The sequence below is a fragment of the Anomaloglossus baeobatrachus genome, chromosome 6 (genome assembly GCF_048569485.1).
Source record: "Anomaloglossus baeobatrachus isolate aAnoBae1 chromosome 6, aAnoBae1.hap1, whole genome shotgun sequence".
Lineage (NCBI taxonomy): Eukaryota > Metazoa > Chordata > Amphibia > Anura > Aromobatidae > Anomaloglossus > Anomaloglossus baeobatrachus.
Window position 1 is genome coordinate 165,385,486 of NC_134358.1, and position 19,008 is coordinate 165,404,493.

The following is a 19,008-nucleotide window of genomic DNA, read 5'->3' on the forward strand; positions in this document are numbered from 1 at the left end:
GGCTGCAGGGAGCGGGTTGTAGCGGAGGCTGCAGGGAGCGGGGTGTAGCGGAGGCTGCAGGGAGCGGGGTGTAGCGCAGGCTGCAGGGAGCGGGGTGTAGCAGAGGCTGCAGGGAGCGGGGTGTAGCGGAGACTGCAGGGTGTAGCGGAGGCTGCAGGGAGCGGGGTGTAGCGGAGGCTGCAGGGAGCGGGGTGTAGCGGAGGCTGCAGGGAGCGGGATGTAGCGGAGGCTGGAGGGAGCAGGGTGTACCGGAGGCTGCAGAGAGCGGGGTGTAGCAGAGGCTGCAGGGAGCGGGGTGTAGCGGAGGCTGCAGGGTTTAGCGGGGTGTAGCGGAGGCTGCAGGGAGCGGGGTGTAGCGGAGGCTGCAGGGTTTAGCGGGGTGTAGCGGAGGCTGCAGGGAGCGGGGTGTAGCAGAGGCTGCAGGGAGCGGGGTGTAGCGGAGGCTGTAGCGGAGGCTGCAGGGAGCGGGGTGTAGCAGAGGCTGCAGGGAGCGGGGTGTAGCGGAGGCTGTAGCGGAGGCTGCAGGGAGCGGGGTGTAGCGGAGGCTGCAGGGAGCGGGGTGTAGCGGAGGCTGCAGGGAGCGGGGTGTAGCGGAGGCTGCAGGGAGCGGGGTGTAGCGGAGGCTGCAGGGAGCGGGGTGTAGCGGAGGCTCAGTAATCCCTGCTGTGGAGACACTAGTGAGGGCTGCAGACAGGAGCGGCTGGGGTTGCACTGTATGGCCGGGCTGCTGTCCACCCCTGGACCCGGGCGGCCACTCTCCTGTGCGCGGAGCCGCCGTCTGCAGGCTGTGACAGGAGGATGCTGCTTTGTTCGCGGCTCCTAAGCTCCGGCCTGGTACTTCTTGCCCACACTGGGAGCTATAGTCCAAGTCGATTGGCTGGGAAGGGCGAATGGGTGGAGATTTCAGTATTCCCAGGCGCTGATTGGTTGGGGGTGGCGCCTCGCACAATCTCCCCATCCCAGTGCAGCACCGGCTTGTGATCCGCGCCCGGTGTCCTTTGCATGTGGCTGAAGGGTGACAGCGGGAGGACGAACAATGCTGGGAATCCTCAGCCTGCAGGGACTGACCCGGGAGCTGTCACTCTACCTAGAAAGCCAAGTGCGGGTGGGTCTGTTCGGCTCCGGGGTGGGCTTGTCCTTGGTGCTGGGCTTTGGCGCAGCCTATGCCTGTTACTACCTTAGTGTCATCGCCAAGGTAAGAGCATGTCGCCCCTCTTCATGGCCACCCTGCTGCCACCTGTGTGCCTGTCCCTGTGCTCGGCAGCATCGTGTAACTGTCACTTCTGTCTGCAGAGACCTCAGCTGGTGACCGGGGGAGAAGCCTTGTGTCGCTTCCTGAAGCAGCACTGCCCGGCGGTGACCGAAACTTACTACCCGACGCTGTGGTGCTGGGAGGGCAGAGCCCAGACATTGCTGCGACCATTCATCACTGTCAAGCCGCTAGTGCATTACAACAAGTGAGTCCACAGCTCCTGGGGGAAGGATTGGCACCGACCCCAACCTGGGCACCCTGCAGGACCCTCAGAGGGGGGATCTGCACCCCAACCTGGGCACCCTGCAGGACCCTCAGAGGGGGGATCTGCACCCCAACCTGGGCACCCTGCAGGACCATCAGAGGGGGGGGGGGATCTGCACACCAGCTTGGGCACCCTGCAGGACCCTCAGAGGGTGATCTGTACCCCAGCCTGGGTACACAGCAGGTACCTCAGAGGGGGATTTGCATCCCACCCTGGGCACCCTGAAGGACTCTCAAAGGGGGATCTGCACCTCAGCCTGGGCACCCTGCAGGACCCTCAGAGGGGATCTTCACCCCAGCCTGGGCACCCTGCAGGACCCTCAGAGGGGGGGATATGTACCCCAGCCTGGGCACCCTGCAGGATCCTCAGAGGCGGATCTGCACCCCAGCCTGGGCACCCTGCAGGACCCTCAGAGGGGGGGATCTGCACCCCAGCCTGGGCACCCTGCAGGATCCTCAGAGGCGGATCTGCACCCCAGCTTGGGCACCCTGCAGGACCCTCAGAGGGGGGGATCTGCCCCCAGCCTGGGCACCCTGCAGGACCCTCAGAGGCGGATCTGCACCCCAGCATTCCTCCTCTGCCAGTTGCTGTCTGACAGTACATGACGTTATCAGTGCCTGAGTGATGTCATGAGCTGCCTGGATAGCTGCACAATGCATGTGCCAGAAAGGGGGCATTTTTTATCCAAGGGCAGACCAGGGTGGTCAGCGCAGAAATGGCAGCGGTTCCCCTACATAGAGCTGTTCGGAGACTGCGCTATTTACGTAGATGATGTTCTGTGAAAAATCATGGATGGTAATGAATGAACCCCAGTTAGCCTGTCTGGCATTCATCATAGTAATGAGCTTTTCATGATTTTTTTGAGTTTTCCGTTGCGAGGATAAAATAGTCTGCTGATTTGTGGCGGTGGCCATGTAGTGTGTATGGGGGCATCCTGACTGTCCTCAACAGATTATGTCCGGGAACATAAGGATCGGGTGGATGATTCTGGCAATGGCTTTTTCAAAGAGTTCCTGTGTGGGGAGGTCAGGAGGGAGTAAGGTGTACCTGTATAGCCAATGTGTATGGCCAGCTTTAGGCGTTCATTATAGCCTCAGTTTTCCTCAGGAATATATTAAATTTAGGCCGTTGGAGCAGTGTGAACAGAGGCTTAGGGTGTACATTCCTGTACCAGCTGTAACAGGTCACACAGCTCCTTGTAATGCCCATGTAAACTGCAGTATGGGGCGGAATATTACTTACAACACACATCTCCGCTGATACTACAACTATGAGTAATGCATAAAGGGTTTCCAGGACTTTTCTATTAGTTACCCATCGTCAACATAGGTCATCAGTACTAGATCGCTGGGCGTCTGACCCCCTTGATGGATGAGGTGGGGGGTCAGCAGAAGTGGCACAGCTCTGTACATTGTGTTGTGGCCTTTAAATGATGCTACAGGGTTTCTCCCATTCAATTGAAGAGAAGAGAACAGCAGTACCATTCATTACTAGTACACAATGTACAGCGCTGTGCACAGAATGGTGAAGATGGGGAGTCCAAGACACCCACCGATCTGGTACTGACAACCCACCCAAAGACCCCTTCACACGTGTGTATAAAACAGGTACGTGTAAAAATGATACCAGTGTCACCTGTGTGTCCGTTATTATCATCAGTGGGTCATCAGTGTTTTTCTGGTATGGGTAAAGGAGGAATGAAATTACAAAGCTTCTCCTATAGTTTGCAATGTTAATCATGAACAGCACATGGATGCCATCTGAGTGATGTACGTGTTTCTCATAGACGTGTATTGGTCTTTGTCATGCGTGCTCTCGGAAAGAAACAGACATGCGAGCAGTCCCATAGCTTATAATGGGTGGTATCCGTGAAAATAACGGATTCTACACATAGGCCTCCTTCACACGTCTGTGTTTCCGCTAAGAGTGAGTCATCAATATTAAAGTCCTGAAAGCCCTACAATAAGAAATGTCCTCATTCATGAAAAGAATTATAGCAGCTTAAAGAGATGTCCTCATATGTGGAGGTTATCATCTGTCCTTATGATAGGGGGTAACTGACCGATCACTAGGACTCCGACCTCTTGAGGATAACCTCCTAATCACTAAGAGTCCGACCTCTTGGGGATAACTTCCCGATCACTAGGAGTCCGACTAACTTCCCGATCACTAGGAGTCCGACCTCTTGAGGATAATTTCCCGATCACTAGGAGTCCGACCTTTTGAGGATAATTTCCCGATCACTAGGAGTCCGACCTCTTGGGGATAACTTCCCGATCACTAGGAGTCTGACCTCTTGGGGATAACTTATCGATCACTAGGAGTCCGACCTCTTGGGGATAACTTCCCGATCACTAGGAGTCCGACCTCTTGGGGATAACTTCCCGATCACTAGGAGTCTGAACTCTTGGGGATAACTTATCGATCACTAGGAGTCCGACCTCTTGGGGATAACTTCCCGATCACTAGGAGTCCGACCTCTTGGGGATAAGTTCTCGATCATTAGGAGTCCGACCTCTTGAGGATAACTTTCCGATCACTAGGAGTTTAACCTTTTGGGGATAAGTTCTTGATCCAAACCAATCCCAGGAACTGGGGCTCTGAAGAGCTTTGTGTGAATGGAGCAATGGCGCCCTGCCGTTCCATTCATTCTTACTTGAACCGAGTGAGATAGTCAAGAGCAGCATTTGGCTGATCCTCAGCACTCCCACCAGAAGGAATGGAGCGGCAAGATGCATGATCAACTACTGCTCTATTCACACATGAGACCTTATGCTCGGGAATAGAGGGGGCCCAAGCAGTCGGACCCCAAGCAATGGGAAAGTTATACCCTTTCCCATGGATAGAAAATAACTTCCAATCTTGAGAGCAACCCTTTAAGTGAGTGTCTGGTGTGTTCACACTGAGGTTTTTTTGCTGAGTTTTTCAAACTAGAAACTCTCCAAAAACTACAAGTAGTTCAAAAACTGGAGAAGTTGAGAGTTTCTGCTCTGAAAACTCATTAAAAACCCCAGTGTGAACACACCCTTAAGGTGGTTGCAGTAAACTAAGCTCAGAACTTTTTTAAAATACCTGAAAATGTTAGCCCTTTCCCACCACTGGCAATTTTCTTGTTTGCACTTTAATTTTTCCCTCACCTTAATTTTCTTTTTCAATACAACTGTATGAAGGCTTGTTTATTGCAGGACAAGTTGTAGTTTTTAATCACACTATTCACTTTGCAATATAATATAGGGCGGCACAGTGGCTAGGGGCGGCACAGTGGCTCAGTGGTTAGCACTGCAGTCTTGCAGCACTGGGGTCCTGGGTTCAAATCCCACCAAGGACACCATCTACAAGGAGTTTGTAGGTTCTCCCCGTGTTTGTGTGGGTTTCCTCCGGGTTCTCCGGTTTCCTCCCACACTCCAAAGACATACAGATAGGGACTTTAGATTGTGAGCCCCAATGGGGACAGTGTTCCTGATGTATGTAAAGCGCTGCAGAATATGTTAGCGCTATATAAAAATAAAGATTTGATTTGATTTTTGGTTAGCACTGCAGTCGTGCAGCGCTGGGGTCCTTGATTCAAATCCCACCAAGGACAACATCTGCAAGGAATTTGTATGTTCTCCCCGTGTTTGCGTGGGTTTCCCCCGGGTACTCCAGTTTCCTCCCACACTCCAAAGACATACAGATATGGAGTTTAGATTGTGAGCCCCGATGTAGACAATGTTCCTGATGTATGTAATGCGCTGTGAACTATGTTAGTGCTATATAAAAATAAAGATTTTTATAATATAATGAAGTGGGGAGGGATTCCAAATGCCGTGAATTAGTGAAAAATGCCCTGGCAATTTGATTCTCCAGGTCGGTAGAGCTACGTCGATACCAAACTTGTATAGTTTTCTTTTTACATAAATGGTGAAAAAGAATTGGAAATCTGTAAAACAAAAAAAAAAAATCGTTTTTCATTGCCATTTTTTAGTTACATTTTTATTTTGGGTAAATGGGTAAAGGTTTTTGGGTTTTTTGCGTGCTGATCTGAAATTTTTATTGATACCATTCTAGGGAACATATCAAATTTTGATTGCTTTTTATTGTATTTTATTAGGGAGATGTAGCCGCCAAAAACTGCAATTCTAGCATTTTTCTTTGCTTTATAATTACCATATTTTTAAATTTTTTTATTTATTTATTTTACTTTAATTAAGTAAAAGGGTAGTGGTTAATTTTTCTTTATATTTTGACTTTTAAAAATACACTTTTTAAAAGTTTTCTATTGTTTACTTTTTTTTTTTTAGTCCCCTTAAGGCCATGTGTACGTGTTCAGTTTTTGGCAAGTTTTTACCTCAGTATATGTAAGACAAAATCAGGAGCTATGGTTTATTCCATATTTGATATGTGGGATGTTTGCATGTATTTAGGCAGCTATGTGGCAGCTCATACTGTGTATAAGGGATTATGTGGGGCTCATAATTTACATAGGAGGCAATGTGGAGCTTACGCTTTATTTAGGAGGCTTTGTGGGTCTCATAATCTATGTATGAGGCTAAATGAGGGTTCATCCTGTACATGGGAGGTTATGTGAGGGATTGTAATGTTTGGAATCCAGGTTTGGAACGAAAGTCTGTAGTCACTCTATATGTCTGCAGACCTGTGAATTCGCACAGTGCGTGCGGTCAGGATTGGTGCTGGGAGCAGGCGGTCATGTAATTGCAAGCATGCGATTTTCATACTTCTGACCCCCTAATCTAACAATTCTCTCCCTATATATACAAATTGTTAGGCCTGTTTCACACATCAGTGAAAAATGCACACGTGCTTTCATTGACGTGTTTAAGGTACGTATGACCCTCCGTATGCTGTGATTTTAGCACACGTGTGTACTACATGTGCTATCCGTGATAGCACACGGAGAGCAGGAACTTTATACTCGCCTATCCCCGGCGCTACTGTCAGTGGTGCTGATGTGTCTCCGCCGCTGCAGTCACACCAACTTCCAGGTCCGCGGTGCAGTGAATATGCATGAGCATAATGAGCGGACCCTGAAGAAAGCAGCGCTGGAGACAGGTGAGTATAGAAAAGCATTTTATTTTACAGACTCGGGTTTTCTCTGGTGCATGTCACACGGATCACACTACTGTGTGGTATATGTGACATCGGTGGTGCCTTAGCAAAACGGACTTGTCTCCGTGTGAAACACACAGACATGCGTGTGCGCCGCACATACACAAGGTCAGTGAGAAATCACTGATGTGTGCACAGACCCATTGATTTTAATAGGTCTGCGCATGTCTGTGATTCTGGTACGTATAAAAACAACAACGTACGTACCAGAATCACTGACGTGTGAAAGAGGGCTTATTATTATTAGCGCCATTTATACTATGGCGCTTTACATGACTGCCAGTGAATGATTCATTTTTCCTGTGATTTGGACTGCATGAATCTCATGACATGTTCCCCTTAAAAATATTAAGAAAATTGTTTTTACTCTGCTATAGAGGACATTAAAAGGGTTGTATGATATTTATGATCTATACATTGCATAGGTCATCAATATTTGATTGGTGAGGGTCTGATACTCATTACTTCCATTAATCTGGCTTTTATCAGCTATTGCCAAATACTGCACTTCAGCTCCAATTGAAGAGAGCTGATACCAGCTGATTATGGGGGGTGGAGCGTCAGAACCAATCAATCATATATTGATGACCTCTCCTAAACCCCTCTCCTCAGCATTATAGAAACGGACAACCCCTTTAAAGGGTTACTCATAAAATAGTAAGTTATCCCCTATTCTTTGGATAGGGAGTAACTTACTGGTCGCTGGGAGTCTGATCTCAAGAACAGGGTTTGGATCCTGTGAACTGGGCCCTACAGAGCCCGATCTTGATTGAGCGGCGGTGTGTATGGTCGACCCCTTCTTCATTCATTGTCTGTGGAATTACTGGGCCAAATCAAGTACAGCACTCGTGTATCAAGCAGTCCCATTGACAATGAAAAATTCCACAATCTAGGACTGCAGGGTACATCTTCTACATTATCTGATCTAAAGCCCCTGTCACATTTAACGACTTACCAGCGATCCCGAAAACGATGTGACCTGATAAGGATCGCTGGTAAGTCGCTGGGAGGTCGCTGGTGAGATGTCACACAGTCAGACCTTACCAACGACACAGTAACGATCAGTGACCTGTATAATGATGATGGCGGACGTTGGGACCGTGTTAGGAGGTCGTTGGTAGGCGTCAAACACAGCGATGCATACTGCCCAGCAGGACATCGCCTTTAAAGAAAATGGTCCCAACTATTCAGCAATGACTAGAGATCTCACAGCAGGGGCCTGATCGCTGGTAGGTGTCCTAACGAGATCGCTGCTACGTCATGGAAACGGTGACGCAGCAACGATCTCATTAGCGTTCTCGTTAGCGATCTCATTGTGTGTGACGGGTCTTAAGAGTTATCACTGTGTTATCTGTGGTGTTACATAAAGGCCCCTTTACACACTGCAACATCGCTAGCGCTATCGCTGTAACATCACCGGTTTTTGTGACGTAATAGCGACCTCCCCAGAAACATTGCATTGTGTGACACGTATCAGGGACCTGGCCCCCGCTGTGAGGTCGCTGATCGCTACAAATCTTTCAGGACCATTTTTTGGTCCTTTGTTTCCCGCTGCTCATCATGAATCGGTGTATTTGATACCGTTACAAGACTGCAGGGGCATCTATGAAATTATCTGTACTCCGTTAACATTGTGTTATTTGTGGTGTTACATAGGACTGCAAGTGATATCTACACATTATCTGTACTCAGAGAGTTATCACTGTGTTATCAGAGGTATTACATAAGACTGCAGGTGGCATCCTCTACATTATCTGTGTTGAGAGGGTTATTGCTGTATCTGTGACGTTATTTTTTTTTTTTAGAGAGGTGGGTGGGCACAAAAATATGCCTTGGGCCGCTGATCTTTAGTGACCCTAGCGATGCTCCTGCTTAGGAGGCTATGTGGGGCTCATACTTTATTTAGGAAGCTACATGCAGGCTTGTACTGTATATAGAGGGCTATGTGGAGGCTCATACTTCATATTGGATGCTATGTGGGGGCTCACACTGTATATAAAGAGGATATGTGAAAACTCACGCCGTATTTAGGAGGCTATGTGGGGGCCCATACTGTGTTTTTGAGGCTTTATGAAGGCTCGCACTGTTTATAGAAGAGCTATGAGGGGACTCACACTGTATATAGAGGGGCTATGAAGGGACCACTGTATATAGAGGGGTTATATGGGGCTCACACTGTGTATACAGTGGCTTTGTGGGGACACACATTGTATGTAGAGGGACTATGTGGGGGCTCATACAGTATCTAGGAGGATACATGAGGGCTCAAACTGTACATAGAGGGTCTATGTGAGGGTTCATACTGTATAAAGGGCTATGTGAGGGCACATCCTATATATAGAGATGTGGGGGCTCTATTATATAAACATTATAATTAACATTGATCCCAATTAATTTCAGCTTGGTTCGGTCTCCACACCAGTCATGGTCCCTCATGTGGCCCCCCGGGAAAATTGTTTGTCTACCCATGTACTACAGTATTGCAGTATACAGACAAAATTAAATTTTCCGGTGAAGCCTAGTTTGAGACAGGAGGACAAAGGTGGCAGCCATGAGAAGGCTCCCCTGTTGTGACATCCCATTGTCACCTTGCGGTCCCTTCACGATGGTGCTGCGTTGAGCTTGTGTTGGTGCCACCATCGGTTTTATCATGTATATGCTTCTGCGAGTGATGGACAGCAGAAGATAGTTAAGCAGCAACTATAGCTAGAGTAAGCCCCTGTCAACCGCTCCAAACAGGGACTCAGTGTAGCATGTACTAATAGGTTTTTTGTTGGGTTCCCATGTGTGGTGTGGACTAAGGAGCTGCACCAAAACTGGGAAATGAGCCACTTGTGAAAGAGAAACAGAGCAGCACATGTCAGTGTAGAGTGAATGTGGCAAAATGCTTCTGCAGGAAGTGATACAGCGTCTTGAAAAAGTATTTATACCCCACAAACTTCTCCACATTTTTTTTCACTCTACATCCACAAATCTAAGGCCTTGTGCGCACTAGGCGTTTTTGCCGCGTTCTTAGCGGCGTTTTTTACCGCGTTTTTGTGCTAAAAACGCAGTGACATTGCTTCCCCAGCAATGTCAATGGGTTTTCATAAGTGCTGTCCGCACACAGCGTTTTTTTTTTAGCTGCGTTTTTGTGGTGACCACAAAAACGCAGCATGTCAATTATTTCTGCGTTTTTCACCCATTGAATTCAATGAGATGTTAAAAACGCAATGAAAAATGCATATAGCCGCGTTTCTATGACTAAAAACGCAGCTATAAACGCAAGGGGTGGGCACTACAGTGACGTGTACAGGAAGAGGATTCCTTCTGTTGGTAAACACAGAAGCATGAATCCTCCCGGTACCGTCACCGCTGCGTCCACCTCCCGTCCTGTGCATGTCAGCTCCGTGCGGCTCCATGTCTGGGCGGGAGGTGGAGGCAGCGGCGAAAACCAAAGTGAACAGTAGAAAAAAAAAAAATGTCATATATACTCACCTGTCTGCAGGGTCCCGGTGCCATGCCCGCTCCCATCTCCTCCCGGTCCCGCCGCTCTGGCTGTGTGCAGTCTCCCCGGGGCAGGACCTTGCTTACAGGACCTGGCGGTGGATCACCTGATGCAGTCACCTGACGCATCAGCTGATCGTAGTCTCGCCGGCTTTTTCGCGCCCGGCCGGCTATCAGCTGATCCTGCCGTCAGGGGACTTCATCAGCTGATTACCGGCAGCTCCTGCAGCGATCGGACGGGATCAGACTCCTGTCCAATCGATCGCTCCAGGAGCTGCCGGTAATTCAGCACATAAGTGAGTATTATTTTTTTTTTTTTTGCACTGATGCATCAGCTGATTGTATAACCGGCTTTTATACAATCAGCTGATGTGTGATGTGATTCACGTAGTTTAACCTGACATCATCTGATCGCTTTGCCTTCCAGCAAACCGATCAGATGATATTGGATCCTGATTGGACGGCGCGGGACCCTGACCCAGGATTACTGCGGAGGGGGGGTTCTTTATTTCAATAAAGATGGAGTCACTAATTGTGTTGTGTTTTATTTCTAATAAAAATATTTTTCTGTGTGTTGTGGTTTTTTTTTATCATTACTAGAAATTCATGGTGGCCATGTCTAATATTGGCGTGACACCATGAATTTCGGGCTTAGGGCCAGCTGATAATATACAGCTAGCCCTAACTCCATTATTACCCGGCTAGCCACCCGGCTTCAGGGCAGCTGGAAGAGTTGGATACAGCGCCAGAAGATGGCGCTTCTATGAAAGCGCCATTTTCTGGGGTGGCTGCGGACTGCAATTCGCAGTGGGGGTGCCCAGAAAGCATGGGCACCCTGCACTGTGGATTCCAATCCCCAGCTGCCTAGTTGTACCCGGCTGAACTAAAAAATTAGGCGAAGCCCACGTCATTTTTTTTTTTTAATTATTTCATGAAATAATTAAAAAAAAAGGGCTTCTCTATATTTTTGGTTCCCAGCCGGGTACAAATAGGCAGCTGGGGGTTGGGGGCAGCCCGTACCTGCCTGCTGTACTCGGCTAGCATACAAAAATATGGCGAAGCCCATGTCATTTTTTTTTTCTTTTTGGGCAAAAAACTGCATACAGTCCTGGATGGAGGATGCTGAGCCTTGTAGTTCTGCAGCTGCTGTCTGCTCTCCTGCATACACTAGTGAATGGAGGATGCTGAGACTTGTAGTTCTGCAGCTGCTGTCTGCTCTCCTGCATACACTAGTGAATGGAGGATGCTGAGACTTGTAGTTCTGCAGCTGCTGTCTGCTCTCCTGCATACACTAGTGAATGGAGGATGCTGAGACTTGTAGTTCTGCAGCTGCTGTCTGCTCTCCTGCATACACTAGTGAATGGAGGATGCTGAGACTTGTAGTTCTGCAGCTGCTGTCTGCTCTCCTGCATACACTAGTTCTGCAGCTGTCTGCTCTCCTGCATACAATGAACATTTTGAAGAAGGAAATGACATCAGACCTTTTTTTTTTCTTTTTCGCTCCTAATTGGGAGACCCAGACAGTGGGTGTATAGCTACTGCCTCTGGAGGCCGCACAAAGAACTACACTTAAAAGTGTAAGGCCCCTCCCCTTCTGGCTATACACCCTCCCGTAGGAGTACAGATTCCTCAGTTTTAGCTTTGTGCGCAAGGAGGTCAGACACGCACGCATAGCTCCATTGTTTTTAGTCAGCAGCAGCTGCTGACTATGTCGGATGGAAGAAAAGAGGACACATATAGTGTCCCCAGCATGCTCCCTTCTCACCCCACTTATGTCGGAGGTGTTTGTAAGGTTGAGGTACCCATTGCGGGTACGGCGGCAGGAGCCCACATGCTGATTCCTTCCCCATCCCTTTTTACAGGGCTCTGGGTGAAGTGGGATTTACCGGTCTCCAGGCACAGAGACCGTGCTCCATCTACAGCCCCTGGAGAAGATGCTGGATGGAGCGGAGTACATCAGGGACATGGCCCTGCATCCTCAAGGTACTCTGTGTCCCCGTGTATCTGGCGCTCACACCGCAGCATGCTGGGTGTTGTAGTGCGCCGGGGGACATCAGCGCTGCGGCGCCTGTGCCATGGCCTCATTCAGCTTTGCTGAAGCAGGCACATTTATGGGAATAGGACGCGCCGGCCGCTGGGACTGCGGCGCGGCTGGCACTTGTAGTGCGCCGGGGACTTCAGCGCGGCCTGCGCTTTTACGGCGGCCGCGCTGATAACTACAGTCCCCGGCTTTTGCGGCCTGCTTCCTTTCGTTCCCGCCCCCACACCTGCCAGTCAGGAGAGGGGCGGGACGCTGCCCACGTCCAGAACTCGGTCGCGCCGGCCGCTCGAACAGCGGCGCGGCTGGCACTTGCGGTGCGCCGGGGACTTCAGCGCGGCCCGCGCTTTTACGGCGGCCGCGCTGATAACTCGAGTCCCCGGCTTTTGCGGCCTGCTTGCGTTCGTTCCCGCCCACAGACCTGCCAGTCAGGAGAGGGGCGGGACGCTGGCCAGGGCATCAGCGCTGAGGGCTGGAGTCGTTTTTACATACTCCAGCCCTCACAGTCAGCACAGAGGGGACACTGTTCCCGCACTTTTGTTTGGGAACTCCCACGGACCGCCCCTCTCCACAGTAGCCGGCAGCCATTCTTGCAGACACGCTGAGCTGCAGAGGGGAGCCGGGGAGACCCAGACAAGGCATTCAGCAGCCTCTTACCCGCTGTTCAGCGGGCGGTAAGCAGCCCTCAGGGCTCACCCCCTCTTGTGCTCGTAGTATTCTTAGTATTTTGTTGCTACAAATACTTGGTATTACATAGCGCTGGTCGCCCTTTGGCTATAGACTCTCTCACATGCAGAGAGCCAGCAGCATGTCGCCCGTAAAACGCAAGGGTGCCAGGGCACAGACATTGTATGCTTCCTGCACCGCATGTGGGACTTTTCTACCGGCAGGCTCCACGGACCCCACAGAAGCGCTTGGCATTCACCCGGACGTGTTTCAACAGATCTGTTGCCGCTGGGGGTCGCCGGACGTCGATCTGATGGCGTCACGGCACAACAACAAGGTCCCAGTTTTCATGGCACGGTCTCACGATCACCGAGCGCTGGCGGCAGACGCCTTGGTTCAGGATTGGTCGCAATTCCGACTCCCCTATGTGTTCCCACCTCTAGCATTGTTACCCAGAGTTCTCCGGAAAATCAAGTCCGACTGCCAGCGAGCCATACTCGTCGCTCCAAATTGGCCAAGAAGGTCGTGGTACCCGGATCTGTGGCATCTCACGGTAGGCCAACCGTGGGCACTACCAGACCGTCCAGATCTGCTGTCTCAAGGGCCGTTTTTCCATCTGAATTCTGCGGCCCTGAACCTGACTGTGTGGCCATTGAGTCCTGGATCCTAGCGGCCTCAGGTTTATCTCAGGGAGTTGTTGCCACAATGAGACAGGCTAGAAAACCATCCTCAGCTAAGATCTATCACAGGACGTGGAAGATATTCTTAGCGTGGTGCTTGGCTCAAGGGTTTTCTCCCTGGCCATTTGCATTGCCAATTTTTCTTTCCTTCCTGCAGTCTGGGTTGGAAAAAGGTTTGTCCCTTAGCTCGCTTAAGGGTCAAGTCTCCGCGTTATCCGTATTCTTTCAGAAGCGCTTGGCACAGCTTTCTAAAGTACGCACGTTTCTCCAAGGAGTTTGTCATATCGTTCCTCCTTACAGACGGCCATTGGAACCCTGGGATCTGAACAAGGTTCTCCTTGCTCTTCAAAAGCCGCCTTTCGAGCCTTTGAAAGAGGTTCCCCTTTCTCGGCTTTCACAAAAGGTAGTTTTTCTTGTAGCGGTCACGTCTCTTCGAAGAGTGTCCGAGCTGGCGGCGTTATCTTGCAAATCTCCCTTCCTGGTATTTCACCAAGACAAGGTGGTACTGCGTCCAATTCCAGAGTTTTCTCCCAAGGTGGTTTCTTCCTTTCATCTCAATCAGGATATCACTTTGCCATCTTTGTGTCCGCATCCAGTTCACCAATTTGAAAAGGGTTTACATCTGTTGGACCTGGTGAGAGCACTCAGGATTTACATTTCTCGCACGGCGCCTCTACGCCGTTCGGATGCGCTCTTTGTCCTAGTCGCTGGTCAGCATAAGGGATCGCAAGCTTCCAAATCCACCCTGGCGCGGTGGATCAAGGAACCAATTCTTCACACATACCGTTCTGCTGGGCTTCAGATTCCATCTGGACTGAAGGCCCATTCTACCAGAGCCGTTGGTGCGTCCTGGGCGTTGAGGCATCAGGCTACGGCTCAGCAAGTGTGCCAGGCGGCTACCTGGTCGAGTCTGCACACGTTTACCAAACACTATCAAGTGCATACCTACGCTTCGGCAGACGCCAGCCTAGGTAGACAGGTCCTTCAGGCGGCGGTGGCCCACCTGTAGGAAGAGGCTGTATGACAGCCCGTTCATGTGGTATCTTTTTACCCACCCAGGGACTGCTTTTGGACGTCCCACTGTCTGGGTCTCCCAATTAGGAGCGAAAAAGAAGAAGGGAATTTTGTTTACTTACCGTAAATTCCTTTTCTTCTAGCTCCAATTGGGAGACCCAGCACCCGCCCTATCTGTTTTTAGGGTTTCGTTTTTTCGGGTGCACATGTTGTTCACGTTGTTTCTTAAGTTCTCCGATCTAGTTATCGGATTGAATTTGTTTTTGAAACTGTTATTGGCTTTCCTCCTTCTTGCTTTGGTACTAAAACTGAGGAATCTGTACTCCTACGGGAGGGTGTATAGCCAGAAGGGGAGGGGCCTTACACTTTTAAGTGTAGTTCTTTGTGCGGCCTCCAGAGGCAGTAGCTATACACCCACTGTCTGGGTCTCCCAATTGGAGCTAGAAGAAAAGGAATTTACGGTAAGTAAACAAAATTCCCTTCTTTTCATCAACAATCTTTAATGGCATTGTGCACTGATTAAAAACGCAGTGAGCAAAAACGCAGCAAAAAACGCACCAAATCGCGGCAAAAACGCATGCGTTTTTGCCGCGTTTTTTAGCCGCGGGTGCGTTTTTTTAGACAAAAACGCACATAAAAACGCAGCGTGAAAAAAACGCCTAGTGCGCACATACCCTGAGTGTTTTTTGGGTGATTTTATGGGATATACCAACACTACATAGCAGGTATTTGTGAAGTGTAAAGGAAATGATAATACATAGTTGTCTAAATATTTAAAAAAATATTAATATGAAAATTGTGACGTGCATTTGTATTCATCCCCGAGTCAATACTTTGTAGCACCACCTTCTCCTGTAGGTATATTTACAAGTCTGTTGTGGTACGTCTCTACCAGCTTTGCACGTCTAGAGGCTGATATTATTGCTCATTTTCCTTTGTAGGGTACGCTCACACGAGCGACTAAAACGGACGAGAGCAATGCGAGAAATTCTCGCATTGCACTCGGACCAATACTAGTCAATGAGGGAGAGCTGTTGGTCAGCTTTTCTTGCATCCAGATTCTGGATGCGAGCAAAGCGGCAGCATGCTGCGATTTGATCCAGAATACGTCCGAGGCTCGCCAATACAAGTCAATGGGTGCGAGGAAAAATCGGATGTCACACGGACGGCACACGGACCATCCTAGTGACATCCGTTTTTCTAAATACAATTCTATCATGTAGCACAGAACATTGTAAATTCTCCTGTACATGACTGTAAATGAGTAACAGCTGCTGTGCAAAAAAAACGGATTGTATACTGACAGCACACTGACAGCACACTGAGTGCACACTGATGACAAGTGAGAAAAATTCGTCCGACTCTCGCAAACGAGAATGGGACCGTTTTTTAATACGTTCGTGTGAGTCCAGCCATAAAATAGCTCTAGCTCAGTGAGATTGGATGGAGATGTCTTTGATCAGCGATTTTCACATCTTGTCACAGATTCTGAATGGGATTTAGGTCTGGACTGTGACTGGGTCATTCACACACATGGATATGCTTTGATCTATACCATCCATTGTAGCTCTGGCAGTATGTGTAGGGTCGTTCCTGCTGGAAGGTGAAACTACGCCTCAGTCTTAAAGGGAACCTGTCACCAGATTTGGCGATTATAAGCTGCGATCACCACCACCACCAGTGGGCTCTTATATAGAGCATTTGAACATGCTGTATATAAGAGCCCAGGCCGCTGTGTATAACATAAAAATCACTTTATAATACTCACCTAAGGGGCGGTGCAGACTGGTCGGATGGGTGTCTCCGTTCTCCCGGTGCGGCGCCTCCTCTTTCGGCCATCTTTGTCCTCCTTCTTCTGAAGCCTGGGTGCATGACGCGTCCTACGTCATCCACACTAGCCAGTATTGAGGTCCTCGCAGGCGCACTTTGATCTGCCCTGAGTAAGGCTGCTCTATGTCTCCCGGATCAGACACACAGATCTGTTTTTTATATCGGATATGTGCATGGATCAATTAAACTGTGTGTGCTTTCCGAGAAAGAAATCAGACAAAACTTGGACATGTCACATAAATGTACCTTAGGCCTCTTTCACACGTTCGTGAAAAACCACGCACGTTTTTCACGGACGTGTCAGAGGTGCGTTTTGCCCTCCGTGAGCTGTGTTTATGGCCTACGTGTGTTATCCGTAATAACGCACGGAAAACGGGAACTTTCTGCTCACCTGTCCCTGGCGTCGCTGTCCGTGGTGCTGATCTTCGGTCTCCAGCCCTGCCGCCTCCCCGCTGCTGCTGCTGCTTACGGCCGCAGTGAAGTGAATATTCAATGAGCATAATGAGCGGTGGTCGGAAGCAAGTGAGAGCAGCGGCAGAGACAGCAGGGCTGGAGAAGGTGAGTAAAGTTTTTTTTTTTTAATTTTCTCAAACACGTGTGTTTTCTCTGGCGCGTGTCACACGGAACACCTCCGTGTGGTCTGTTTGTGTTCCGTGTGACACCCGTGATGCCGGAGAAAAACGGACATGTTAACGTGTGGAGCACATGGACACACGTATGCTCCACACGTATACACGGTCCATGGCAGAACACGCACATGAGCGCAGACCCATTGATTTTAATGGGTCTACGTGTGCTCGTGTCTCCGGTACGTGAGGAAAAGGTCTAAACACGTACTGGAGACACGGACGTGTGAAAGAGGCCTTAGGATTTGTTTACCTAGAGATTTTTTTCTAAGGTAGACAAATCTGTCATGGTTTCCCCAAAAAATAAAAAATCCACTTTTTTTTTTAAGTAGTTTTCATCTTTGATCTATAGATGGGATTTTTAAAAAATCCTCAAAAACCAGCGCTAGGGAGGGGTTATAACCTTTTAGAATTTTTATTATTAATTTGTTGCTATCCTTGTTCTAGATACAGGATAGGGATAATAAATCACAGTACATAGATACAAAAAAAAAGAGAAAATAATAATAGTGAATAAACAAATATATATCAAATTATCACAGCAGGCTTTCTCTGATTAGTCTGTTGTAATGCCCTGGCCGGTGGCGAAAACAACCAACTAATGTAATGTGGTATAATGGTGGTGTATAAAATATACCATATAAAATCGGATCAAGCTAACGCTGTAATCTGAAGAGGGTCCAGATTATTTAATAGGAGTTTGCAGTATATGCATAAACTTGCAGCGTTCCAGGTGCCTCCAGATATAGTAGAGAGGCCGCCCTCCGGTCAGTCTTATCCAACAATGTGGTAGGGCACCGGTTCATATAGTTATTCCAACAAGGTTTTTTACCTGCAGCTTCATTTGAGCAGGAATCCCCGTAGATTTAGTTGCTGCACACACCTCCTTTGCAACTGGAACCGTTTCAATGCATGATTCCCATGTCAAAAGCTTCCAGAGTGAGTGGTGCAGAGCCGATAAATCGCAGTATAGTGCTGGCTCTAAGGAGGGGTACAGTTGGTGCAGGAGTCCCCTATTACCGCTTCCAGAGCAAACTGAGCAGTGCCGACAAAGCTGTGCAGGGCTGGCTCTAATGAGAGGTGTAAAATAGGCAGTCCAGGAATCTCCTATTAGGATCCTTGAGAAAGGGGACCGGTAACGCCCCTGAAACGCGCATCGGATTTGGACCTTGCTCAGCTCACTTTGTGTGGCGTTTTTTGCTGTAAAAGCAGGATCCGCTTTTGCAGCAAAAAAACGTTCAGGACGCATGTTAAAAAGACGTAGTGTGAAAGCAGCCTAAGATAAGTGGTTACCCGATATTTACCTTGGTTACGAGTGTCCGCAGCTCTCAGGTGGGGGAGAGGGAGGGGGAGAGACAGAGAGAGAGGGAGGACAGAGAGGGGGAGAGAGACAGAGGGAGGAGAGAGAAAGACTGATCACGGAGGCTGGTTTCTGGGCATGCTCAGTAGAGCAAGCAGGATCCTGTCTCAGCATGCCAGCGTTCACATGCGTTTGCGTGCTGTTTAGTCAGGATCCAGCAATTTGCAGAAGTTGGACGCAGCTCAAAAACGCTACAAGTAGCGTTTTTGAAAGATGTTAAAAAACTGCAAGTCGCTGGATCCTCACTATAACGCACGCAAACGCAGGTGAACGCATGTTAATGTGAGTCCATTGCAAATGCATTGAAATGAAAACGCATTTGCACTGGATCCGTTTCTGCGTTAAACGTTCAGGACGCATGTTAAAAAGACGTAGTGTGAAAGTAGCCTAACTGCGTTATTTCACTCCATTGACTGTAATGTAATCATGAAATAGCGCAGGAATAACGCAGGTAGCAAGTGATGTGCGTTATTCCTTCGTTATACCTGCGTTATTCCCGCGTTATTTTGCGTTTTCGGGACATTGTGTACTTCCCTGCACTGCGTTTTGCAGGGAAGTGATGTCACTAGGACAGGAAGAGGAAGGAGAAGAGAAAAAAAAAGCGTGGGCTCCGCCGTATTTTTACCGTCCAGCCAGGTAAGCACACAGCGGTGGCCCGGTATTCTCAGGCTGGGGAGAGCGAGGG

The 19,008-nt window shown here is 49.0% G+C and overlaps 1 protein-coding gene across 2 annotated transcripts in view; it reads left to right on the top strand.

The window, feature by feature from the left end:
• Positions 1–938: 938 nt before the first annotated feature.
• ABHD3 (abhydrolase domain containing 3, phospholipase) overlaps positions 939–19,008 on the top strand; it is a 142,188-nt gene continuing 124,118 nt past the window's right edge. The window contains exons 1-2 of one of the 2 annotated variants that reach the window (XM_075314464.1): positions 939–1,195; positions 1,294–1,457. In XM_075314464.1, the coding sequence (XP_075170579.1) occupies positions 1,037–1,195; positions 1,294–1,457 (323 nt within the window). In that variant the 5' untranslated portion in view covers positions 939–1,036. The remainder of the gene's footprint in view (positions 1,196–1,293; positions 1,458–19,008) is intronic. The other variant, XM_075314463.1, reaches the window with a different exon arrangement.